A 27,858-nucleotide genomic window follows, 5' to 3' on the forward strand; every position below is an offset into this window, starting at 1 on the left:
GATGCAGCAATACATATTTTCAAGTAGAAATGTCAATCTTTTCTTTGTGGCCGTCTAAATCTATGCACTGCAGCTTTGTGTGAAAGGGATAGGGAAACCATATGGGCGCATCGGCACCATTACATGCAGTGTAAAAATCTAGCCTTAGATTGTGCAGGGCGAATGCATAGAAGCAGATCTGACATTCCTACCAACCAAAATGCTAGCTTTTATGCTTCCTATGGTATGGTAACGGTGCACAGAGTTTTGTATATCTGGAGCCATAATTCTTAAGGATTGCACTTACTGCTATAGTGTAAAGCTAACCATACACTTGTAGAAATTAGTTAGAAATTTTTAATTTTAAGAATGCTGATAATCAGAGGGGTCAAATCAAGGGTAGTTTTCGATCACAGTGACATTTATTCTTCAAGGGGCAGGATGAAAACTTCTCAAAATTAACACATTTCTGACAGTGTTTGTGGTTTTAGTTCAGGTAAGTGAATTAATTCTAAAATCAAATATTAAAAGCACACAAAATGTTGAAGTACTTTCAGCCAGAGGAAGCTATGTATTCATTGACCGAACACAAAGCTGTTCGGTCAATGAAGTGCCACTCGGACCAGCACTTTGTTGTGTGCGAGACAGTAAGAACTCCTCTCACACCCAGAACAGTACTGTATGTAGGTGAGGCTACATATCATTTATACAGTGCGCACACATATTAGTGAAAAAAAAATTGGGCCAGCTTGGTCCAAACAAACTATTTAAAGTGATAGGAAACCTGATCAGCTTTAGGGTACGTCAAAAACGTAATATGCCGATGTGTGGCTGCTGTACCATGCACTTTTATGAAAATGTATCCCGTTTTCTTTGTATTGCTTCTTTTGTGTGAAATCCCTGGTGTTCCTGCCAGTCCCTCTGCTTTCCCATTAAAATATATTAATATTATTATTAATAATAATAATAATAATAATAATAATAATAATAATAATAATAATAATAATAATAATAATAGGCATGAACTCAGCCTGCTCTCCTCCAATGATCAGACTTGTCCTGACACCACCCCACCCCACCCCCGCACAGCTTTTAACTGAGAAAATCAGTGTCCTGATGTTTCTACTCCCCTAGCTCTTATGCCACTAAGAACAAAGGGAATGCGATCACTTTGTCACCTAACTGCCAAAGTCTCATGTACAGGGACTACATTTCCAATGTGCATGAGGCTTTGTGTGTTCATGTTACAGTAATGCTTTAGATTTCTACTCCTTTTCTCATCATATATACACCAATTATAACACCACCATCAGCAACACAATCCAATTATTATTGTTTTATTTACTTTTAATAAAAAGGTTAAGCTGGAAAAAAAATGTGGGAATAAACACATAACATGTTAAAGTACAAACAATTTGGAATATTGTATAATATTATGTACTTGAGCCTTATTCAATAAAAAAATCCATAATTTCCACCGACTTTAGTTCAGTACATAATGAATTCTGTTTTGATGCCCTGGATTGCTTTCCTTAAGAATCGGCACTCTTTATTGAATAAGGTTGATTGTTTGCAAATCAGCTGAATATGTGCATGTTACTACAATATTTACAGTAGTGATACAGTATTAAGATTACTAACAGAACAATCCTTAGCAAGTGCAACGTGCTGTTCATTCTAACTTACTCCACTGTATATTGCCAACAGTTAAATAAAATATACATAACAAAAAAAAGTCTGCAAAATAGATTTTTCTGCCTATTGCTACTGCAATATTAAGCAAGTTAGATGTTCCAGCATGGGAAAAGCACGATACCTAAAATGTCAACCAATATCATTCATATGCAATAAAAGAATAGTTTCAAAATGTAGGCAGGTTCTAGACTTGCTTTACTGAGAGAAAAGCAGCAAAAAAAAAAAAAAAAAAAAAAAAAAACACACATCACAACAAAAAAGGAGGATCTATTTAATATGCTCAAAAACCTTCAAACTACTTGATTAGGGGTGGATTTGCACCATTAATCGCTGTGCGTTCCTGCAAGATTCACATGCAATTCAGGTGCAGTGCAATTTTAGCCCAATATATTTGAATGGGCTGAAATCATGCCGGATCGCAGCAAAAGTAGTGCATGCACCACTTTTTATGAAAACCACAGAAACCAGATTGCATGGTACTTGTGTACCATGCAATCCGGTGCAGACAAATGCACTGCGTTTGCAACCAACGTTTGGGGGGATGTCATTAGATTAACATTAATACTCGCTGCAGATCGCAACTGCAATGCATTTGGAACACAGTGCAGGAAAGTTGCATGGAATGCGCGTTTACTGCAAACTAGCCATAATTCAGTGCTTTTCAGAAACCGTTCTATGAACAGTAAAAAGGAAAAAAAAAAAATATGGTAATTTTTGCTTTGCACACTGTACAGAGCTGCTCAATCGTATACCAGATACAAATGTATCCATGCAACAGCTTTGTGCAGTGTCATTAACAAAAAGCTGGTAAATACGGCATGCAACTGGAATGCTTGCGAGGTAAATTCAGTTCTTTATTAGAAGCTTCAGACACACGCATATGACCCAATAAATAAAAAAATCTAATGAGAAGCAGTAGGCAGGATTGATTTGCTATGTGACCCTTATTTGGATGCCTCCTGATCAGGGGACACAAGGCATGTGTGACAGTCAATACCAATCCCAGTTGGTTTATCTTTAACCATGAGATTTAAAGGGTAGAAACTGAGGAGGTTCAAAAGAATTTTCCAGGGTCAGTGTGTTGGTTTAAATTTCCAGATGTGGGAAACTGCTATACGTTTCCTTATTAAAGTTTTAACGCAAAGAGCCACAGTAGACAAATATTTATGCTAACCTTATTTCCACCCTAAATGCAGACATAGTAACACAAGCACCATGCAAACAAAAAATGGTTACAGCTATCGATAATAGTATATTATTGGTATTAGTATTTTTTTCTGCACAAAATTATTAGTTTACGTTTTCATTTTCTACATTTGTTTCTGATAAAAACAAAACTATTAGTAAGAGTTTTAAATTGAAAACAAACAATTTACTTAAAATGTTTACAAAAGGTCAAATACTTTCATTAGTTCGGTGTGTACAACCAATACATATAGTTTGCTAGGTGAAAAATCTACTATTCAGGACAATACTATATTCCAGTCAAATTTATACAAAACATTAGTAGTAGAAAAATATATCCAATTAAAACAATGGCATTTTGTTTTGCTAGAAATACAACCTAATCAAATAAAATGTGCCCGATAAGCTAGGGAGACGTCTAATAGAACAGTCTATTTTTATATGGCAGAAGGAAAACAGTCTCAGCCCTTGACTTTATTGTGATGTGTAGAAGTATTTGGTTTTGGCGTTGCCCAATAGTTCATCCTCAAAGTTGGGGAGGCAGCAGAAGAAGATTCCACAACCAAACATAATGATTGTGCTGCCCCAACCAAAGCCATAGGTCCAGCTGTACAGGTAGTTTTCAACGAACAGTGCCAAGTCTGAGGTGTACTTTACAGGGTAGATGATCAGTGCAATGATCTGCAAAATGACTAAAAACAAGAGAGAAAAAAAAAAGTGTTAACACTTCACCATCTTTCATTTCCAACACAGGCTACTATGCATTAAATTGGTTGTAAAGGCTAATGGTTTTTCACCTGAATGCATTAGTAGTAACTGGCCATGAGATTCGAACCATGTATGGATAAGGCTGAATTGTACCCAAGTTGATTAACTGGGGTACAACTAGCCTGTCAGACATTACATGCAATTACTGCTAGTGGCTGTTATAGCCACTAGCAATAATCACTGCATTATTCCGGCGGGGGGACAGCTTCCCCCACCGGGAGAACACATTGACCTGGCGGGAGGGATTCCACCAAAACTGACTGTAATGATGGTGGGAGAAAGCGAGTGGATTTTCTTTCCTGCAACCCGTGATGGGCCTAACACACACACACACACACTACAGTTGCTGCCCCCTCCTGTCCTAAATATTTAAGTCTTGTATCGATCCAGCGCTGTGCCATGCTGCCAGTCTTCTCTCCCCACCCGCACAAGCTTGGCTGAGAGCAGTGGGAGCCATTGACTCCTGCTGTGGTTAATTAATCTTGTGAGAAGGGAGTAGAGCAAAGCTGCACTGTGTGTGTCTTTGGGTGCACATAGCTCAGCTCAGGAGCAAGAGGCTTCCTATGGTCGCACACAGAGAAGGAGGAGCTTATGAGGTTTGGGGCCACTCTGTGCAATACTACTGCATAGAGCAGTAAAGTATAAGGAAAAAAAAAATTGCAGCCTGTTTACTTCCTGCATTTACACAGACACCTATCCAGCTCTGATTGGCCCTCTTCTGACTCAGCGCTCCTCCCTTCCTGGGCCTAGGCTTCTAACCAGACAAGAAACAGGAAGTGGGCTGTATACGATATTTACTGGCAGAAAAATAACATTTTACTATCCCAAAGTTAAAACAACAAGAGCAGAAGATTTAATAGATGAAAAAAAAAAAAAGACTGAAGTTCTGCTTTAAATGAAAATTCAACCAAAATACTAGGTACTAGGTGGATCACAAACACCACACATTTATACAAAGTCTATGAAGCTGCATGTTCTAAAATGATTCCATGCGGTCATTGGGAACAGCACAGAATATTTTCATATTTGTGGTTGCTTAGTTCCATCTGATAGTCGGGGCCATATTTCCATTACATGTCCCCTAGGCCTCTTTCCAAGGAACAGAATGAATGCACAATGCCACCAGCTTATATGTAAGCAAAGATCTATGCATAATTGAAAACTGTAAAGACAAGCAGCAGCCTGGTGCCCAGCTGTAACATTGCTGCTCGAGTCTGATGCTTATGTCGCATTTCTCTGATGCCGACTCGGATCAAGGTAAATGGGCAACGTGCAAAGCATAAGAACATTCAAAATGGACATTAGGCTGGTTTTAACATTCACATAGGACTACTGGGTTTCAGCCCTCGTACAATTTGCTTTTTGGTCAGCATTAAAAACTGAAGCTGGCATCTGACCGAGTACTAAATGCAACATCTCAACAATCTTCTCTTTACATTTTAATAAACCTTTTGCGGCAAGAGCTATTTTTACATGTCAAAATGCATATTTAATGCCTTTGTCGTTTTTATGCGTAGCCGCATGCCAAGTGGAGGGGGTCTAAAATAATCACCTCCACCAGAAATCCAACAGTCTGCTTAAAGGGGTTGTAAAGGTAAAATTTGTTTTCCCTAAATAGCTTCCTTTACCTTAGTGCAGTCCTCCTTCACTTACCTTATCCTTCCATTTTGCTTTTAAATGTCCTTATTTCTTCTGAGAAATCCTCACTTCCTGTTCTTCTGTCTAACTCCACACAGTAATGCAAGGCTTTCTCCCTGGTGTGGAGAAAGCCTCTGGAGGGGGCGAGCAGGAGTGTCAGGACGCCCTCTAACACACAGCTCCTTTCTCTATCTGCAAAGTAGAGAGTGTCCTGACCCTCCTGCTCACCCCCTCAAGAGGCTTTCTCCACACCAGGAGAAGCCAAGTGGAGGAGGAGGGGACAGGCAAGATTCTGCCCGCGATTTCAGAAAAAGGCAGCTGCTAACCCCAGGAAGTATTTTTTAAATATTCGAACTTCAGACATTTCTCTTCAGGTCCCACAAATTCCACCCACCGTAACAATACATAGCTAGTTCTTACCAGCCAAGAACAGAAGTAATCCAATGATCCTCAACAGATTGATAACCGGTGAACACAGAGCAACAAAGGAGATAATGAAGCACACGATAAGGATGATGAATCCAATGATCAGAAGTGCAGCTGTTGCTTTACCCCAGGCTGAAAAGGAAAGACACACACATTATTAATTGTTATTGGTGGCATAAAACATACAGTATGTCAGCAATGCTGGAAGATAAACACTGTACACAAAAATTACAAAGTGCCAAACGGATCTCCTTCCAGGACTCTCCCTCCTGATTGGTTGAGAAACAGCAGCGGTGCCATTGGCTCCTGCAGCTGTCAAAGCCAGTTAACCAATCAGGAGAGGGGGGGGGGGGGCGATGCGGAATCAGTTTTCCTATGTGGATCTGATTGGGCCCTCCATTCAGATCCATTAGACCAGTACCTGTAAACGGACTTGTGTCCATCTACACCCACCTACCTCCAATCTAAATGGGGACCTATCCCCCTGCCTAGGAGGATCAGAGAGGAATTGGGTATAAAAACGGACAGTGTAGTTCACTTACACCCTCCGGTAAATAGAACAGAGTGGGCTTGGTCCGCGTCCGATCTGCACACACTGAGCGGACACAGACTTGTCATCCGTTTGCTCTGTTTAGATCAGCGGATAGACACCCTGCTGATCTAACCAGATTCTGCCCCTTGTGGGGGGGGGGGGGGGTTGTATCCAATTGTTTGTGTCTATAGTGTATCTCCTTCTCTTACTGTACATCCAATACCGCATACACACACACAAACTGATTTTCTATAGGTTTTTCCGACGGAATTCGGCTCAAGCTTGGCTTGCATACCCACGGTCACACCAAATTCCGACTGTCAAGAACGCAGTGACGTACAACACTACGACGAGCCGATAAAAATGAAGTTCAATGCTTTCGAGCATGCGTCAAATTGTTTCCGAGCATGCGTGTTTTTTCTTCCCCCCCCCCCGTCTGAATTCTATACAGATGAACGTTTTTTTGGATAGGAATTTTTTTCATCGGAAAAATAGAGAACATGTTTTCTATCCAAGTTCGGCAGAATTTCCAACGGAAAAAGTCCGATGGGGCATAGACACTGTCTGAATATCCGACGAAAAAGCTCCCATCTGACTTTTTCCATTTGGAAATTCCGACCGTGTGTACAGGGAATAACACTCAGGGCCAAGTCACATGTTTGTGATGTGAACACACATTGGGGTAGATTTACTAACACAGAATCTGGTGCAGCTGTGCATAGTAACCAATCAGCTTCTAACTTCAGCTTGTTCAATTAAGCCTTAACAATAAAACCTGAAAGCTGATTGGTTTCTATGCAGAGCTGCACCAGATTCTGTGTGCAACACTTTTAGTAAATCTCCCTCATTCTGTTGTGTGTTAAGGCGGCCAATTGAAAATAATTGTCTGCCAAAACATCCGCAAAATCACAACACTGGTAAAGCAGCACACTATGGTGCTCACTACAACCCATGTGCCTTGCCTTAGTGCGATAGGGTGCCATTAAAAATAAATGCTACTGCAAATGTGTCGTCCGGCATTACCGCAACGCAGATATGTTAATGGGGCCCTAACCAGTAATCCGATTCCGTGGCTATTAAAGTGCATCCAAACTCCAGAACAAAGTGTAATATAATAATTCAAGCTTTCTTTATTTACACCTGGTGATCCTGCCAACACAACATGAAAACTCTTACTCACTGTACTATATGCAGAGGTGCAGTGTTGTCATCCTTTGACAAGTAGTGTTAGGACTAGAGCACACCTACCCCTTTATTTTTTCAACATATGGAGAGATATTTTGTAGTTCTTAGACTGTATTTTGACACAGTGAGAACACTGGATTTCAGGTAGAATCAACAGGGTTATTGTAGTAATATAAAAAACCAGAGAGGGAGCAAAATAAGTTCATGGTTGGGTTTTACACATCATTTACAGGCACCTTTACTAGAAAGGGAGCATACAGGTAGGTATTACTAAACTCAAGTCAGCATAGTCAACAGTAAAAAAAAAAAGAAAAAGTGAAGTATTGTCTGCTCTTTAACTAGAAACGTTCTTTTTAAAGATTAAGGGCTCTTTCACATGGGCGGCCCGTTCAGGTCCGCCTGCCAGTTTTTTTGGCGGACCTGAACGGGCGCTCCGTGCTCCTCTATGGAGCCGCGGATGTCGGCGGTGATATGCCCGCTGACATCCGACCCGCCAAAGTGTGACGGAGGAAAAACCTACTTTTCCATCCGTCTGGCGGATTGGATCGGGTGAACACGGACAGACGGCCCCTGTTCATCCGATCCCCCCATAGGGGAGAGCGGAGAAAAGACAGGGCGCTCCCTGCACAGTGTGCGGGGACCGCCCTGTCATCCGCCGGCTCAGCGGGGATCAACGGAGCGATCCCCGCTGAGCAAACGGAGGATCACGGGTGGATCATTACTGATCCGCCCGGTGTGAAAGGGGCCTAACAAAATTTAAGGGAGCTGTGCCAGCATAAAAAAAAAAACACACATCTCTGTACATCCAAGAAATGCACCATGGAAAGATTACCCCGGGTGTACAGGTCTAGTCTCTCCAAAGCTGGCCATACACGGTTAGATTTTCAGCCGGTTCCTGGTGAACCACACAAAATCTACCTGGTGGCTGCCTTCTGTCTAAAAAGAAAGAAGGAGGAAGCAGAAAATGGTTGGCCTGCATCCAATCAGATGCTGTTGGGGGTATTCTGACAGATTTCAATGCCGAATTTCAGAATACAATAGCTGCAGAAGGAGATTTATCCATTTACACTGTGTAGCTGAACAGGAAAAAAAATCTATTTCTGTATGGCCTGCCTAGCAAGTGAATACAAGCATACCCCACTTTTAAATACACAATGGGGTTTATTTACCATCGCTGGAGAGTGCAAAATCAGGGTCACTTTTGCATAGAAATCAATGAGCTTCTATGTTTTATTACCAGGCTTAATTGAACATGCTGGGGTTAGAAGCTCATTGGTTTCTATGAAAAAGTGAGCCTGATTTTGCGCTTTCTAGCCTTAGTAAATAAACCCCATTGTGTACTTAAAAGTGGGGTATGTCTGTAAAAGAATAAATGAAAAATTGGTGTTTATTCCCAACTGCCTAAAAATGAAAGCCCATCTCTGGGCAAATGTCCCCCCCCCCCCCCATGTGGTGGGGCTGTGCTTGCACTGCATGGGTCAACTGCTCATTTATTTCTAGGGATGAGCACAAAGTTTATACCCACCTGATCTGCCAATCCTCTAGAAAACCTCGCTCCCCCACAGTCAAGCAGTGGACTGTTCCTGTCTATCGAGCTTACCGATTTCAGGAAAAGTCTTTTTGGATCGTGGGGGGTGCTGATCTGGCAGATTAGGCAAGTGCATCTCCTCTAACCTCTCCCCTAAAATAAAACAAGCTGCAATGAGGGCACAGCCCCACTGGACGAGAAACAAATGTTTTGCCCGGAGTTTAGCTTTAATTGAAAAATAGAGATGCCAAACAAAACTGAAAACAAACTTTTCTGATCTGAATGAGGTCAGAATACATTCTCTGTGTGATGCTTTTACAGAGAATCCTGCCCCAGAAACTAGCTTATGGCAAACACCATGTACAGTAGAAATTCTTGTATTGCTCATACAGTATAGAATACACAAAGTGTACTCTGTCAGCAAAGAGGTGTTCATTTTACCATGATATACTCAACAGGTTTCTTCATGTCAGGAGTATAAAACAGTGACATGTACACCACGCCTTGTCCTTCAGCTAAACCTCCACCCAAAAGGTGTGGGTGTATAAACTAGATAATATGCGTGTATGTGAATCATCAGCATTGTTGTGCTGACATTGGCTTTCCCTAATTAGGGCTCATTTACATCAACACTCAGCCCCTGAAGCAGACAGAGCCGTTTGTTTCCTTTTTTTGTCCACCACTGAGCTAGGTGCAGGCAGCCCACAGAAAGTAAATGGGTACACTTCGGTTGCCCAATTTGACGGGTACACAAGGACAGAGCCTAAACATCCATGTCAGTATACCTGCGTACCACTCACTTCTCATTGCCTACCTGTATGCAGCTCAGCGGAGGAAAAAGCTAAACAAACAGCTGTGCCTGCTTTATTAGGCTAAGCGCCCATGTGAAGAAGTCCTTAAAAATGTTTAAAATTTGTTATATATTGCAACATACCTGTCTTTAGATGTGGTGCCTGCATTTGTTTTCTTTTAAGACTCATGGACATACGAGATGCTGGTCACTCCATTCAGCCTTATTAGGACAATATCATGTCAATGGAACCCCTACTCCCAGTGTTGCTTGTCTCAAGCACAATTGTGCCATTTACAGTCACCGGCTGATTCTACGTAGTACCAGATGAGTCATCTTCTCTATAAAGTCTACAGAAGAATGGTTGCAGCCTGGCAACCAAGTCAAGAGGTTTAAAGAGTTGTAGCCAGCACAGGCTGGGAATTTGTGTCCCTGCAATAGCCGATAAAAAAAGCCTGTACAATATGCACACTTTTGCTGCTTTTTTCTGCCAGCGGCTCCATTCATAGAAGCCATACTACAGCATTTTCTGCCGCCTAGTGTGCATGAAGCCATGAACCCCAATATTGAAGCAACTTTTTTTTTTCAGTATATCTTTACCTAGTAACTAGCTTTCCATTGGCTAAAAATTAAATACTGCAAAACAGCCCAAGTGTTAAGTGCAGTCTGAGCTCACACAGCAGTCTGGAGTAGACAGAGAGGGGGCATGTCCCTCCTATGACTCCATCAGCTGTGTGTACTGAATACAGAGAGGAGTCTACACTCTACAACCTCCACATAAAGAACTGCACAAACTTGCTGGGTGTACATGCTAAGAGCAAAACAATAATACAATTATATCTGACTACAGATGAAAATATTGAAAAAAGGAGAAATAAAGCATAAAAAAAAAAAAAGGAAAAAACAAAATGCAGACATCACATTGGTAAGCTGCAATATCATAACAGGTTTGTTTTTGGATGTAATACCGCTTTAAAGTTGGTCCCTACTTTTAATGTCCTTTTTATCGTTTGGGCAAAGCCGATCCAAGCAAACTAGTTACTACACTAACCGGTGGTTGCGCTTGTTGCACACCGTATTAACTGTATATACAGCATTGTGTTCCGGCAGCAAGACTTTTGGAACAAAATACTCTGAGCCCCACTCAGCCATTCACAGGAGGCTTTGTATTCTATGAATGAATGAATGAGGAATGCATGCACTGCAGGTCCTCAGGTACAGCTTCCTCTGAAGGAACAGTGCACAACACAGTAGTGACATCACCTACCTACATTCACTACAAATCTACTGAGACTACTGCTAAATATATGACTGATCACCAGCCTCTCTACCCTTTACCCCAGATGAACTCATTGAAAAATTCAGGCCTTAGAGCACCCTTGCTAAATCCGCTTAAAATTGGTGGGATTCAGTGGGTGAACGTTCCTTTATATTGGTGTCATGGCGCTGGGTCTGCCAAGCGGCATTAGCCCTGAAACTATGCAAGCACCATCACATGGGTGGTCACTCAACCACAGCTAAAGGAACCCCTGGCAACCTCTGAAGGATCCCTGGTGGAGAATGGCTGCCTTAACGTTCTTACACTGCAGATATATAGCTACCAGATGGCAGAACAGGGTACTGCTAGGAGGTACAAGTAAGGTAGAGAAGCCCCATATAAAAAGAAAAATACTTTGCATTCAGGTCTAAATCTTCAAAATGTTGAAGGTCTCGCTTTAATCACAAATCCAAAAATTGTGTAAACACTCTAAGCAGAGAAAATACTCAGCCTAAATAGGAAGTCCTGTGTAGTCACATAAGAATGACCATGTTCTAAATGTACAGGCATCATTCAGAAAGGCATGGCCCATAAATGGATGCCATCCAGAATAAATAAACTTCTCTTGTAGAAACAGTAACAGAAGAAAGAACGTGACAGCACAATATATCTACCTATTGTTGATACACCAAGGCTGCTATTATCTGTAATGGCATTCAATACTCATCAAAACAAAACCCCCAACCAGAACACAATCACTCCATTCATTTACTAGCCATTTAAAAGGTTTCTAATAAAGACCTCACAACCTTTAGGAATGTAAAAAATGTAACAAGCCTGGGAAGGGAGGGAGGGAGGGAGGCTTGCTTTCATTGCTGTCCACATCTTGACCCTTGCAGCCAAACACTGGATAACTGATAGATTCTAATAATAATAATAACTGGAAAGTGCTTTGTTTTAAGGCTTCCAAATGATTTGCTACATTACAGGCTGGTTAGAAGAGAAAGGCAGAGAAGCAAATTACTACCCCTCTGTGAAAAGGCAATAAGTTCTGGATCCCTAAAAGGGAATCTTCCCCTTATATACAAAACAAGTACTTAAAGTGCATTTACATATGTGCATGCGCTCCTTTTTCTTTATTTTCATTCCATTTTTAGGCGCCATCTGTGTTTCCACATGGTCATTTAGAAAATGAACGCCATGCCTCAGCATGAAGGTACACATGACAGTGACTTGTCTCTCACATGCAGCATATAAAATGAAGAGCCTTTCCCAGCAGATAAGTGTAATGTGCTTCTGTACTGTGCTTCATCTCACTGCTTAGGTATGAGATCTATGTCACCAGTGCCTCAAGGAGACCAGAAAGTATATACACAAAAAGAACCAATGACAGATTTCACATCGGCATGCAGATATGTGTGTAAGGAAAGGTCCACACTAACTGCTTACCGACCAGCCACCGCAGTTATACTACAGCAGCTCTATTGCACAAATCGCCATTCGTGTAATAGATACAGCATGCATGCTCCGCCGGAGCCGACACACGTGACCAGCGACAGCGATGTCTGCCGCCACCCGCGATCGCTCCACAGACAGGCAAAACGGGGATCTGCTAATGTAAACAAAAAGCAGATCCCAGCTCTGTCAGGGGGGAGTACAGTACTAGTGATTAGCAACTGATCTCTCTGTACTCCCAGTCAGTCCACTCCCCCCACACAGTTAGAAAACACCTCCCTAGGACACATTTAACCCTTTGATCGTCCCTGGTGTTAACCCATTCCCTGCCAGTGTCCTTTATACCGTAATCAGTGCATTTTTATAGCACTGATCGCTGTATAAGTATCACTGGTCCCAAAAGAAATGTTAAAAGTGTGTGATCTGTCGGCCGCAAAGTTGCAGTCCTGCAAATAAAAAAAGTCATAAATCTATCCCCTATTTTGTAAGCGCTATAACTTTTGCGCAAACCAATATACGCTTATTTGCAATTTCTTTTAACCGAAATATTTATAGCAAAAAATATATAACAAACCCCGATCTGTCACATGCATACTAGCACATTATGACATTGCCTTGCAGGTAAAAAATAAATAAAGCGTCAGCGGTTAACTACCACTTTAAATCCAAAATGTAACATTTTGGAGTAGCTACTTAAAGGGAACCTACCATGGCTGAACACTCCTGTTAATGTTTTTTGCCTGGCTGTCATGCTCTGAACTTATGGCTCCAACACTTTGAATCACTGACCTGGAACAACTGTGCCCACGAGAACTTACTGACTGACAGTTGTCAAATTTTATCTACACACTTGTTTCATGTAAATGACTTTAAATGTACTGAAACTAGAAGTTCATCAAAACAGCCAGGACTAGCATTTTTTAAAAGAAAAGGAGCTAGATCAGCCTCTGTTTTCTCTAACAAAATGCTTTAAGTCCCAGTTCACAGTGATTCGGTGTGGGGATCCACATGTGATTTGGACAGGAATCACACCACATGCCTGTTTAAATCGCATGCGATTCTTTGCAGCGTGATTTAAGTCATTCATATTGTATGACTCAAATCGCACCAACGCCATATGAAAAAGGTGCACTAGAATCAGATTGTATGGGTGTTCACACCTATGAGATCCAATTCAGCCAATCGCACTGCACTTTGCAAACCGTTTTGGGGGTCATTAACACCCGCAGCAGTTTACATGAACTTAATGTGATTGTGATGCGGTGCAGGATATGCACAGGAATCACTGTGAATCCTGCGCATCAGTGTGCCTAGGGTCAGACAGAGCCCCTTCTCTCATGCGACGATGATTACATGTGAACAGCAGTGGCATAGACAATGGATTTGTACAAGGTCTTTAGTATTTTCCCCAGGCAGGGTTAAATATGATTAGTTATGACACTACATTACATCATACTTTCTAGATGAGCCAGCAAGGAGTTTGTATTGGGTGTGTTTGGGAATAGAACTTCTGCATGAGTAACAGGCGTCCACAGATTACCAGATGAACAACAATACACTGAAACCCTACACCAAGGCCTGAATAATAAACTGAAATACGCATCAGGTAGGTTGTGCTCCCTTGCTAGCACTTTAGGTTCATTTTTAACCCTAAGGCCTCATGCACACTGGACTTTTTGGAAGTTTTTACAGCTGCTGTTTTTAGTTTCCCCTACAGTCAATAAACTCTCTCCAGCTTTTAGGCCGGATTTACATCTCTGCATTTTTTGTGCTTTTTGCAGATTTGCACTACAGTCCATTTAACATGGTTTCCTATGGAACACGTTCTGTAGTGCAAATCTACAAAATGCAAAAAAAGCACAAAAATGTATAGATGTGAATCAAGCCTTAACGTTTTTGATCCATTGAAAGAAAAAAAAACGTTGAAAAACTCACTGTAAAGCTACTGCCATTTTAGAACGTTATTATAACGTCCAGTGTGCATGAGGCCTAATTAAAGAAGAAGTGGACCTCAATGCCTTACAGCAGTGGTTCCCAACCTGGGGTATGCTCCAGGGGGTACTGGAAAATAATGTCAATAATGGCAGTCGCAGTGGCATAGCTGTTTCAGAAAGTGTTACTTAGGTGCCAAGTTACACAGCTGCTGTGCAGACCTACATTTACACTAGAAACTCGGGATAAACCCTCTGCACACTGCTATATACCCTTTCTAGCAAACATTGCAATCAGCATCATCAACAGGGTTTCTCAGTTCACACATATTGCAATACACGATTAAGCTGGCCAACTGCATCCAAGTGATCCCTCTACAGCCAGTCCTACTCTGCAAAATGCAAATGCTCCAGTGGACACAATGCCAACATGGGGCAAACAGACACATTTCAGACCTGCATTTACCACCATGTGAGCACAACAGTCTATCTGCCAGGGGTCCTAATCAGCCGTATTGTCTATAACCAGTAACACACCTGTCTTTAGCTAAATTCACACATCAGCATTTTTAATAGCGAGTAGATTTGCCGCAATAAATCGCACTGCAATCGTGGCAACATGCATCAGGGAAAGTACGTCACCCAACAGTAGGTCCTGAACTTTTTATTTTTTTTGGGCGACTTGCTTCCCACGATTCATTGCGCAACAATCGTGGCAGACCCTCTCCGCAATTTGTCATTCACACAGTGTCTCTTCTGTGCCAGATCACGTACCTAGTATGTGATCTGGCACTTCCAGGTAGGGGGGCACGGGTGTTCGCTAGTGCCCGCTGATCAGTGAGAAGATGGACAGGAAAGAACTCTGCCTATGTAAACAAGGACTCTGTCCTGTCGGCTGGGAAGTGATGGATTTAAGTCCCTGCAAAGCAAAGGGGTAAAATCCATCTCTTCCTAGCCAGTGTCATTAGTACAGTGACAGTGCACATTTTTAGCACTTATTAGTGTCACTGGTTCCCACAAAGTGTCAGGATGTCTGCTGCAATATTGAAGTTCTGCTATAAGTTGCTGATCGCAGCAATGCCAAGTATTACAAATAATAATCCAGTATATATCCTATAGTTTGGTTTTTGCAAAAGTTATAGCATCTACAATGAATATATGCTTATTGGGATTTTACTAAAAATATGTAGCAGAATACATATTGGCCTAAATTTATGAAGACATTTGATCTTTATTTTTTTATTGGATGTGTTGTATAGCAGAAACTTACGGTAAATATAGTTTGTTTGCAAAATTGTCAACCTTTTTTTTTTGGTTATAGCGCAAAAAAAACCCCAGAGGTGATCAAATACCACCAAAAGAAAGCTCCATTTGTGATACAATTTTTATTTGGGTACAGCGTTGCATGACCGTGCAATTATTTAAAGTAATGCAAAAAATGGCCTGATCATGAAGGTGGGTGGCTAATTTTCCTGGCAGTCAAGTGGTTAATACAAAAGCAGCACGTACTCATCTTCCCCTGGTCATGAAATTGGTGTTACCCAGAACTGTAACAGAAGGGTGAAATAAGTTCTCACCCCTTTGCAAGCTTCAAGCCACCAGTTGGCGCTTACATACAGGATTCTTTCCTCTCCCCTATTGGCTGAACAGAGTGACATGGGAAGTAAACATGTGCAGACTGTGTGGCTGACAATAAATATGCCCTACATAACAAAGCACACACTCACTTCATGATTTAGCCTATGATCACTAACCTCTACCTTTCTCAACCAAAGCTCCTCCAGAGGTCGCTGGAGGTTCCCTTGATCTTTCACATACACTGACCATCAATGTAAAGGGCCAATTTTCCACTGGTATCCAATGCAGAGGGACAATCCTACACTGGTCAGCAATGGAAAAGAGCACTTTACAATAAACTGCCAACATAAAGCTGCCCATGTATGGGAAAATGGCTCTTGTTCAGCCCTGCAGGCATCTGACTGGCTGCAGTATCTGTCTGGCCAAAAAAGTTCCACCCAGTTCCTTCGTAAAAATAAAAAAATAAAATCATAAAGAGATAGAGATTATATATATATATATATATATATATATATATATATATATATATATATATATATATATATATATATATATATATATATATATATATATACACACACACACACACACTTTTGTTGAGCCAGATGGTGTTGCAGGAGCTACCTGTAGAATGAATGTGTACAGTCCGCACTTTTTGCACCCCTAGTGTAAGGAGACACTACAATTGTCAGCTCTCTTTTCTGCCCTTCATTTCGGTTTAGGATTACTGATGGAAATGTTGCAAAGTAGGGCAAAGGGGGTGATGGCATAAAATGATCACTGTGGCTGTCAAATTCCCAAAGCACATTATTATCCTGTATGTACAAGTTACTGATCACACTAAGCCTAGTTCACACTGATGCGGCTCTTTGACCCTTTTTAAGATCGCAAGGTGCTCGCACCGCGTATATGTGAGCAGCCTCCATAGAAAATCATGTTATTTCACTTGTTATGCGATTCCATGTGTTCTGAAATCGCAGTGTGAACCAGGGCTAAAGCTTTCCAAATACATACATTTGTTTTTTACTTTCTCCATGCACACTACACAGCATGCAAGGATCAATCTCCTGCTGTGGGCTATTGAATTCCGACCGCGAGAGCCGCAAGCTGTCAGAATACCCCAGCAGTGCCTGCGCATCTGATTGGATGAAGTGCAGTTCATCTGACAAATCCCACCCAGCTCCTTGTTGTTGGGTGGGAGAGTTCTGACAGGGCCACCTACCTAGCCAACGTCACATCATGTATGGCAAACTTAATATACCACGAGAAGTAGATTACATTTTTACAAAAGCTGCCGAGGACAAATTTCCGAAGATTTGAAATTTTCCTCCAGGGTAAATACGTTGGGAAAGCTGGCTCCACCTTGTTCTCATTGACTTGTTTTGTTTACAGTGTGATAAGGTTGCTGTGTCTGTAAATCATGGATCTTTGCTCTCTCCATTGTACAGTCCCCTCCCCCAGTATTCTATTCCCAGCTTCTCCAGGGCCTTCTCATAGCAGCCCTAACCCTACATTATAATCACTCACACTCTATACAATCTGATTGGACATACTTTTTACAACTAAGGTATACAAGGTCAGACCTACACAATTCTTACATTCATGTCCAATCACGCAGGTCCCTGCACACAACACAAATAGTTGATGATAGATCGAGAAGTGGCCACACACACTTCGCGTTTTGTTTTTAAATCTGACCGATACGCAAATTCAATCAAATTGGAAGTTGTAGTAATTTGATGGTTTTCCCTGACCGACTTAGACTGAATTTAGATCAGATTCTACCAAACTGAGATCAAGGTGGAAAACCATCGATCAGCAGCACCTGAATAGGACTATTTCCATTGATCAGATTGGGAGACTATATGGTGGAAACAGATACAATTTAGCTACTGTAAGTTATCAATTGCACTTTCCCACTTGCAGCTTTTTAGTGCGGTTTCTGCACGAATGTGTGCCAAAGAAGCTCCAAAACTTTTTTTAGGTCATGAAATGAGGTGGGTTTTTCAGTGTGCGTTTTTGTCATGTTTGGCGCTTACCAAAATGCGTGGCAAAACACACGTCTGCTAACTGCGCTAGGGGTGCAGCGAAAAATGGCACTGCGAGTGCAATGCGTGTTTGTGATGTAGCTGCCCCCCTCTTTTACGTACCTAAACCCGATTATTCCAGTGACGAGGACGAACACAGCAGCTCCAGCCGGCGTCTCGGGACCTCATTGGATAAAGAGCAGCTCAAATCCAGTGATACGGGAGTGTCAATAGATGCAGCAGCAGGACTCAGGAGCGAGCCCGCACCAGTGTCCCCAGGGAGAGCAGCTCTCCTCTGGGGCACTCAAGAAGAGGAGGAGCCAGGAGCACCGTGGGGGGACCCCAGAAGAGGAGGATTGAGGCCACTCTGTGCAAAAATCATTGCACAGAGAAGGCTAGTATAGACATGTTTGTAAAGTTTTCTTTTTTTTAATCACTTTAAGGCAGAACCAAACTCTCACAAATACTCACCTCCTCATATAAGGGATGAGGTGGGTAATCCATTGCCAGCCATGGTCATCTTCTCTTTGGCCATTTGATGGGTTTTCGGCCTCTTGATTGGCTAGTTGGGGGAATGACAACATCCTGAGCATGGGAGTGCCTCATTCTGGCACAACCAGTGTGCTGGAAACACATACTGAACTGTGCATGCAATAGAAGACTATATTTACCATTTCATGTTTGCTGTACAATATAGCCTGACTCACATGGGGTGTACTAAGACGGCGGTTCTCAACCTCAGTCCAAGTACCCCCAACAGGCCATGTTTTAGGAATTTCTCTAAGATAAAATAGCTGTCCAAAATACCAAGCCATGAACTCAGATTTAAAGCAACTGTGCAAGATAAAGCAAACCCTGCAAACATGGCCTGTTGGGGGTACTTGAGGACTGAGTTTGAGAACCACTGTACTAAGGCATATACCAGTAGGGGGTGTGTTTACCCACATGGGGAGGCACAGGTGTTCTGTGCGGGGTGCATGTCAATCAGGACACAGCTGCTGCCCCAATCCATGTCCCCAAACTGACACAGGCCCACTTTAAGGCCCCTTTCACACTTGTCATGTGACTTTGCAGTCCCAAATTGTGGGACAAGTTGTACAAGTCATTCCGCATGATTTCCAGTGACAAGTATTCCTATTAGCATGACTTCAAATTAGTCCCTGCACTACGTTGATGCGGATTCAGGTTCATAGACCTCAAGTCTCCCTGAAATCATGGCAAAAATCACATCAAAATAAAAAAATCGCAGTGGAGCTGTAGTGTGAAAGGGGCCTAAGGCTGGGTTCACCCAATGTGTCATGTGCGATTCGCACCGCATTCCTGTGCAAATGACATGCGATTCTGTGTGCTGCAAGTTGAACCCATCATTTTGTACGGCTCAAGTCGTGGTGCAGGCACTTTTTTATTGCAGCGCCAGAATCGGATTGCATGGGTGTTCATACCCACCAGATCAGATTCGGGCAAAAACACTGCATTCTGTGACCTGCTTTTGGGGGTTAACTTTAAAGCAACAGCTGCAGCAGATCGCATGAACAGCGCAAATGTTTTGCGGGAAAGGCAGCGATTCCTGTGCGTTTCTCACATCGCTGTGAAGCGAGCTTTAGCATTGATCAAAATGTACTTTTACCGCGTCCTTTTCATCAAATGGGTTGCTGGATATAGATTGATTTCTCCCAATATGACCAATCGGAGGGGAAAAAAATGATCAAAGTGTGTACAGTCACCTTAAAGCTCACCACACACGCTGCCATCTGACCGTACAACCAACATTCCACCTACCTGACCCAGGTATAGACACTCAGGCAGGCTGGTGGAAGGTGTACAGATTGTATGGTGTGTGTGGAGGTGAGCAGAGAAGTTTCTGGTAGTAGTGTATATTGGGTACTGACCATACATAAACTTCCCACCTACCTGACCTCGGTATAGACTCAGGCAGGCTGGTGGGAGGTGTACAGATTGTATGGTGTGTGTGGAGGGGAGCAGAGAAGTTTCTGGAAGTAGTGTATATTGGGGACACTCAGGCAGGCTGGTGGAAGGTGTACAGATTGCATGGTGTGTGTGGAGGGTGGCAGAGACGTTTCTGGAAGTAGTGTATATTGGGGACACTCAGGCAGGCTGGTGGAAGGTGTACAGATTGCATGGTGTGTGTGGAGGGTGACAGAGAAGTTTCTGGAAGTAGTGTATATTGGGGACACTCAGGCAGGCTGGTGGAAGGTGTACAGATTGCATGGTGTGTGTGGAGGGTGGCAGAGACGTTTCTGGAAGTAGTGTATATTGGGGACACTCAGGCAGGCTGCTGGAAGGTGCACAGATTGCATGGTGTGTGTGGAGGGTGACAGAGAAGTTTCTGGAAGTAGTGTATATTGGGGACACTCAGGCAGGCTGGTGGAAGGTGTACAGATTGCATGGTGTGTGTGGAGGGTGGCAGAGACGTTTCTGGAAGTAGTGTATATTGGGGACACTCAGGCAGGCTGCTGGAAGGTGCACAGATTGCATGGTGTGTGTGGAGGGTGGCAGAGACGTTTCTGGAAGTAGTGTATATTGGGGACACTCAGGCAGGCTGCTGGAAGGTGCACAGATTGCATGGTGTGTGTGGAGGGTGACAGAGAAGTTTCTGGAAGTAGTGTATATTGGGGACACTCAGGCAGGCTGGTGGAAGGTGTACAGATTGCATGGTGTGTGTGGAGGGTGACAGAGAAGTTTCTGGAAGTAGTGTATATTGGGGACACTCAGGCAGGCTGGTGGAAGGTGTACAGATTGCATGGTGTGTGTGGAGGGTGACAGAGAAGTTTCTGGAAGTAGTGTATATTGGGGACACTCAGGCAGGCTGGTGGAAGGTGTACAGATTGCATGGTGTGTGTGGAGGGTGACAGAGAAGTTTCTGGAAGTAGTGTATATTGGGGACACTCAGGCAGGCTGGTGGAAGGTGTACAGATTGCATGGTGTGTGTGGAGGGTGACAGAGAAGTTTCTGGAAGTAGTGTATATTGGGGACACTCAGGCAGGCTGGTGGGAGGTGTACAGATTGCATGGTGTGTGGAGGGGAGCAGAGAAGTTTCTGGAAGTAGTGTATATTGGGGACACTCAGGCAGGCTGGTGGAAGGTGTACAGATTGCATGGTGTGTGTGGAGGGTGACAGAGAAGTTTCTGGAAGTAGTGTATATTGGGGACACTCAGGCAGGCTGGTGGAAGGTGTACAGATTGCATGGTGTGTGTGGAGGGTGACAGAGAAGTTTCTGGAAGTAGTGTATATTGGGGACACTCAGGCAGGCTGGTGGGAGGTGTACAGATTGCATGGTGTGTGGAGGGGAGCAGAGAAGTTTCTGGAAGTAGTGTATATTGGGTACTGACCGTAGTTCATGATGGAGATACAGGTGTTGTCGGTGGTCTTGCAGCTCTCCCATAGGGAGGCGTACTCCCTCCCGGACTCGGTCTCCACCCATCCCCGGCCGGCCAGGGCGATGATATCGAAGATGATGGCGCAGAGTAGGAGTAGTGGAAGGATCCACTTACACCTGGGGTAGGCGATGCCGCACTTGAACATGGTGAGCTCTGTGGTGTTTCTGTACGGTGTACGGAATGCTCTTCTCCTTCTCCTCCCGGACACTGAGTGTCTTTAGTCCCTGCAAAGACTCACACTACAGCCGCACCTTGCCTGACTCACCAGGCTCTGCCCTGACCTGCTATGTGAGAGGCGGGGCCCGGCCGGGCTTGGGGGCGGGGCAAGAGCCTGGACTTGGTACAAGTCTTCCGCCTCCATAGACAACAAAGCCTGGCTCAGGTTACATTACAGAGTTCTCCTCCCTTCCACACCTCAGTCACAGTGTGTGTCAGCAGAGCCCAGTCATGGCTGACAACTTCACCACCCACTGCTGGGACAGCTCACTACAACTCCCTACCTACACATAACCATACACATAACCATACACATTCCAATGTGACCCTACAATCCACACTCAGGCCTCCCTCACACAGGCAACTCAATAAAGTCTTCTAAACCTGCTGCCAGAAGTGTCTAGAAAGGCCCCATGCACACAGGGTTGCCCAGCTCTTCTTTCCACTATTGCAACCCCAAAGTCGCACGATTTTATAGCAATGCCTGTGTATTCTTGCGGTCCTGAACCTCAAGTCGTATCAAAGTCGGACCAAAGTAGTGCAGGGACTACATTGAAGTCGCACAGATATGAATGGTACTCATTGGAAATCATGGGGTACGACTTGTCATGCGACTTTGCAGTCCCAAGTCGCACAAGTGGAAACCGAGCCTGGCTCCATGCACACTAGTGTTCTTTTTAAGCTAAAAAAAAGTCACTGGATAAAAACCACTGGTATTCGTTTTTTGTAGTCGTGTTTTAGGAGCCTTTTTAACCACTTCAGCCCCGGAAAGTTTTTCCCCTTAATGACCAGGCCATTTTTTGCGATACAGAACTGCGTCGCTTTAACTGACAATTGCATTTGAGTGCAACGTAGCCAAACAAAATTATTATTATTATTATTATATATATTATTATACAGGATTTTTATAGCGCCAACAGTTAACGCAGCGCTTTACAATATAAAAGGGAGACAATACAGTAGAATTTATGTCCTTTTTCCCCCACAAATAGAGCTTTCTTTTGGTGGTATTTGATCACCTCTTCAATTTTTCTTTTCTTTTTTTATTATTTATTTTTTTGCGCAATAAACAAAACAACTTTTTTCTATAATAAATATCCCAAAAACAAATAAAAACAAAAACAATTCCTCATCAGTTTAGGCCAATGTGTATTCTTCTATAAGCAATAAGTGTATATTGATTGGTTTGTGCAAACGTTATCGCGTCTACAGAATAGGGGATAGATTTATGGCATTTTTATTATTATTTTTTTTACTAGTAATAGCGGTGATCAGTGACTTTTAGCAGGACCTTGCGACATTATTTCGGACAGATCGGAAACTTTGACACTGGTTCGCAAGCGATTACCCACTCAAAGCGGAGTTCCACCCAAAAATAGAACTTCCGCTTTTTGGAACCCTACCCCCCTCCGGTGTCACCTTTCAGGGGGAAGGGGGAGCAGATACCTGTCTAATACAGTTATTTTGCTCCCACTTCCTGGCATACATACCTGAGCCACCCACGGGTATCTACGCCACTTCTGGCGCCTTCTCCGTCCCAGAAGACAGCAGGGACCAGTGGGAACGTGCAGCGCGAGTCGCGCATGCGCAGTAGGGAACAAGGGAGTGAAGCCGCAAGCCTCTAAACGCCTGCAAACATCTATCTGTCCATGGTTACATACTGTAGGCCAACATGGAGGGGTGAAAAAAAATAATTATACCTCCACGTTTTCACTATCAGTGGTGCAAAGATTGTGTATAGGTGAAAGCAATTTATAAAGGATGCTGCTCTTATTCATATGCGTTCCCGAACATAAGTATAATAGTTATAAGTAATAAGGCGGGGAAAAGTGCGGGGCGGGGAAAAGCTGTGACCGCTGTGTCACGGGGTGCCGTTGCACGTGCCTGGTGGCCGCGATGTCCGCCAGGTACTCGCGATCGGCAGTTACAGAGGCAGGACGTGGAGCTCTGTGTGTAAACACAGAGCTCCACGTCCTGTCAGGGAGAGAAGAGATCAATGGTGTGTCCCTTGTACATAGGGACACAGATCGGTCACCTCCCCCAGTCAGTCACCTCCCCCCACAGTAAGAATCACTCCCAGGGAACACATTTAACACCTTGATCGCCCCCTAGTGTTAATCCCTTCCCTGCCAGTCACATTTATACAGTTATCAGTGCATATTTATAGCACTGTTCGCTGTATAAATGTGAATGGTCCCAAAATAGTGTCAAAAGTGCCCGATATGTCCGCCGCAATATCGCAGGCCTGGCAAAAATCGCAGATCGCCGCCATTACTAGTAAAAAAATAAATCATAAATCTATCCCCTATTTTGTAGGCGCTATAACTTTTGGCGAAAACCAATCAATGTACGCTTATTGTGATTTTTTTTACAAAAAATATGTAGAAGAATTTGTATCGGCCTAAACTGATAAAAATAAAAATAGGGATATTATTATAGCAAAATGTAAAAAAATATTATGTTTTTTTCAAAATTTTCTTTCTTTTTTTGTTTATAGCGCAAAAAATAAAAACCGCAGAGGTGATCAAATACCACCAAACGAAAGCTCTATTTGTGGGAAAAAAACAATAAAAATATCATTTGGGTACAGTGTTGTATGACTGCGCAATTGTCAATTAAAGTGCATCAGCGCTGAAAGCTGAAAATTGGTCTGGGCAGGAAGGGGGTTTAAGTGCCCAGTAAGGAAGTGGCTAACCTACACGGTTAAAGCGGTTCTCCACCCTAAAGTAAAGTCCCGCTGATCGGAACCCTCCCCCCCTCCGGTGTCACATTTGACACCTTTCAGGGGGGGGGGGGGGTGCAGATACCTGACTAAAGACAGGTATTTGCACCCACTTCCGGCCCGGCATTCACGGGCAAAAGACGGGCATTGCGTCACATCCCGTCGCCCCCCCGTTGTGTGCTGGGAACACTTGGCTCCCAGCACACAGCGGGAGCCAATCGGCGGGCGCGGCGCGACTCGCGCATGCGCCGTAGGGAACCGGGCAGTGAAGCCGCAGCGCTTCACTTCATGGTTCCCTCAGCGTGGATGGAGGGGGGAGCAGCAGGGTGACGAGCGATTGCTCGTCATCTGCTGCGGACGCCGCTGGACTCCAGGACAGGTAAGTGTCCTAATATTAAAAGTCAGCAGCTGCAGTATTTGTAGCTGCTGGCTTTTAATATTTTTTTTTGGCGGAACATCCGCTTTAAGGAGATATTTTCCCAAAAACAGGCACCGATCATGCCGTCACTGCCGGCTCCCGTGCGCATGTGCGGTAGTGACGTCATCGCTGCTCCGGCCAGTCACAACGCCGGTGCATCGATACCCAGAAGTCACTCTGGGAGAGATGGCGGCGTCGGAGGAGGCGAACGAGGACCGATGCGAGGGCTTTGATCCCAGGTAAGTACTACATAATAAGCTAGTATGCTATGCATACTAGCTCATTATGCATTTGTCTTGCAGGCTCTTTTTTTTTCTAGAGGAGGGTTTACTTCCTCTTTAAACAAAGCACATTTCCCCATAGTAAATAATGGAAACTCAAATGATTCATTCCATTTATTCATAAGTCCTTCAGTTTATAGTCCATATAAAAATATTAAAACAATATGATAGGTTGTGTAAGCATAAAATGTCCATCCACAAATGGAAGCCTCCACAAGAGGATAAGAAGCAAAATCCAGCAGGAGCTACAGAGTATAAAAGAGAAGAGAGGCGCCTCTATGTGTAGCAATATGGTTACATTTAATGAAGGTACAACAGAAACTCACATGGTAAATTATTACGTAGTTAGTTCGAAAAATCTAATGTACGTTGCGACCTGTATGTGTTAATTAACGTGTTCAGTAAAAGTTCAAGAACTTTGGGTAACCATTGACTGATGTGAGTGTATAGCAGCCAGTCAAAAAGCATGGTACCAGGTGTAGGTGGCAGGTCCTCCAGTAGCGAGAGGGTTGTTGTTCTATCTCCCTCCCTCAGTTCCTCCCAAAAGCAATCAGGACTGAACCCGTGGTATGGAGACCCCATGAACCTAGCTGCATGGTATGGTAGACTTCCGGTAGAGCTGGAGGTCTGTATAAGGTCCAGACATGTATAAGGTCCGTGTAAGGTGCACAGCAGGAACCCAGTGTGTCACTGAAAGTCAGGTGGCAGAGATACGCTAGCCTGGCGGAGAGGGCAGTGTCCCTCCTAAATGCAACATACAATGAAGAAAGGTGTTTAGTGACAAGGAACAGAATGCTCTCTGAGGAACTCTGTATATTTCTCAGAGGAGAGGAGCGGTTTTCTCAGCTAAGCACACTCTCCTGATAGCTGAAGCATGCAAAGGGCAGATGGATTCCAGGAAGTAAATGCTACATGAATCATTTACCCTTACTCAAGGTGGCCATGGGCAGAAATGCTAGGCAGGTGTTTTCTCAACAAAATAAAGCATAGAGACATGGATGGATGGGTGAGTTTGCTTTGAATAATAAAAATAACTTAAATAGTGTTTTTGGTATGTGGTGCACAGATGCAGCGAAGATCTGATTTAATTAGCCCAACATTGAAAGAAAGCAGTTTAGAGTGGCCTTTTGTAAATCTTTCCTTATAACTGCTTATTTATTGCTGTGTCCATGACCTGACAGCTCTTATTCTTTGTTTCTGGTCTGTACACCTGCAGCAGTGCCAGGAGGTACACAATAAGGTGACCAGCAATCAGCAGTGTCAATCCAGCTGAACTTTGTGTCGATATATCAGCCTGTACAGTGCTTTCTAGGATGACAGTGCAGAGCCTGCATAGACTCAAACTGAAGCCTCGTACAGACGGCAAGAAAACTGCTGGCAGAGCTTTTTGGCGAGAAAACCGGTCGTGTGTATGTTTTCTCCTTGAGAAAACTACCGGGAATCTCGACGAGAAAAATAGAGAACCTGCTCTCTATTTTCCCGTCGGGATTCTCGTCGGCCTGTTTCCCGACGAGAAAACTGTGTGTGTGTATGTGGCTACAAGCTTACCTGTCCTCCTGTAAGCCTGTGCATGCTTGTTTAAACTTTGACGCATGCACGGTAGCTTACAAGAGTAGTGTAGGGTGAAGCAAGATGGCGGCGACGGCATCGAATGTGACGAGCGCATGCTCGTCGTGTCGATGACGTCACCGCGTTCTTGCCATTAGAAAGAATGGCGGTTCTTTTGAATGTGCCGTGTGTACACTCGGCTTTGCAAGAAATGCTTGCCAGGAATCTCGTCGGGAAAAACAAGGTTTTTTTTCCGACGAGATTCCCGGCCGTGTGTACGAGGCCTAGAAAAACGAATGGTCTAGAAAAAACAATTGGCCAGATTCACGTACGGCGGCTTAAAGATGTGCGGGCATAGCGTATGTAATTTACGTTACGCTGCCGCAAGTTAGAGAGGCAAGTGCTGTATTCACAAAACACTTGCGTCCTAAGTTACGGCGGCGTAGCGTAAATGTGCCGGCGTAAGCGCGCCTAATTCAAATTGTGAAGAGGTGGGCTTGTTTTATGCAAATAAAGCATGACCCCACGTAAATTACGTTTTGAACGAATGGCGCATGCGCCGTCCACGGTCATATCCCAGTGCGCATGCTCCAAATCACGTCGCAAATAGTCAATGCTTTCGACGTGAACGAAACCTACGCCCAGCCCTATTCTGAATCGACTTATGCAAACGACGTGAAATTCGACGGCGGTTCCGACGTCCATACTTAACATTGGCTGCGCCATCTTTTTGGTGGTTTATCTTTAGGCCTGAAAACACCTTACGTAAACGGCGTATCTTTACTGCGACGGGCGAGCGTACGTTTGTGAATAGGCGTATCTCGCTGATTTACAAATTCTAGGCGTAAATCAGCGTACACGCCCCTAGCGGCCAGCGTAAATAGACAGCTAAGATACGACGGCGTAGGAAGACTTACGCCGCTCGTATCTTAGCAACATTTAAGCGTATCTCAGTTTGAGCATACGCTTAAATGTAGGGCGGCGCGGATTCAGAGTTACAACAGTGTATCTACTGATACGCCGGCGTAACTATACCTAAATCTGGCTAAATGTTTTTTTCCGACCCGATTCCTGTCAAGCCTGCCTTGCCTACACACGATCGTGAAAAAAAAAGCGGTGACGTACAACACGTACGACGGCACTATAAAGGGGAAGTACCATTCGGATGGCACCACCCTTGGGGCTGCTTTTGCTGATTTCATGTTAGGAAAAGTTTGGTGAGAGACGATTCGCGCTTTTCAGTCTTCGTGCTTTTCAGTCTGTTACAGCGTGACGAATGTGCTATCTCCATTACAAACGC

At 43.6% G+C, this 27,858-nt stretch overlaps 1 protein-coding gene across 1 annotated transcript; it reads right to left on the reverse strand.

Annotated features, from left to right (window-relative positions):
• Positions 1-1,314: 1,314 nt before the first annotated feature.
• Positions 1,315-21,653, reverse strand: LOC120937358 (p53 apoptosis effector related to PMP22). Its single transcript, XM_040350517.1, has 3 exons — positions 21,326-21,653; positions 5,686-5,823; positions 1,315-3,551 (listed from the first exon to the last, which is right to left on the reverse strand). Exons 1-3 carry the CDS (start codon positions 21,516-21,518, stop codon positions 3,334-3,336), a joined length of 549 nt encoding a protein of 182 aa, XP_040206451.1. The 5' UTR covers positions 21,519-21,653; the 3' UTR covers positions 1,315-3,333.
• Positions 21,654-27,858: the final 6,205 nt, after the last annotated feature.

The sequence above is a fragment of the Rana temporaria genome, chromosome 4 (genome assembly GCF_905171775.1).
Source record: "Rana temporaria chromosome 4, aRanTem1.1, whole genome shotgun sequence".
Taxonomy (NCBI): Eukaryota; Metazoa; Chordata; class Amphibia; order Anura; family Ranidae; genus Rana; species Rana temporaria.

Excerpts from the sequence above, each read along its gene's own strand:
- LOC120937358 (XM_040350517.1), bottom strand. The coding sequence starts at position 21,518 with ATGTTCAAGTGCGGCATCGCCTACCCCAGGTGTAAGTGGATCCTTCCA. Across the intron at positions 5,824-21,325 it reads TATCTCCATCATGAACTACG|CCTGGGGTAAAGCAACAGCT; the intron begins GTCAGTACCCAA and ends TTTCCTTTTCAG. Across the intron at positions 3,552-5,685 it reads ATTACTTCTGTTCTTGGCTG|TCATTTTGCAGATCATTGCA; the intron begins GTAAGAACTAGC and ends TCTTGTTTTTAG.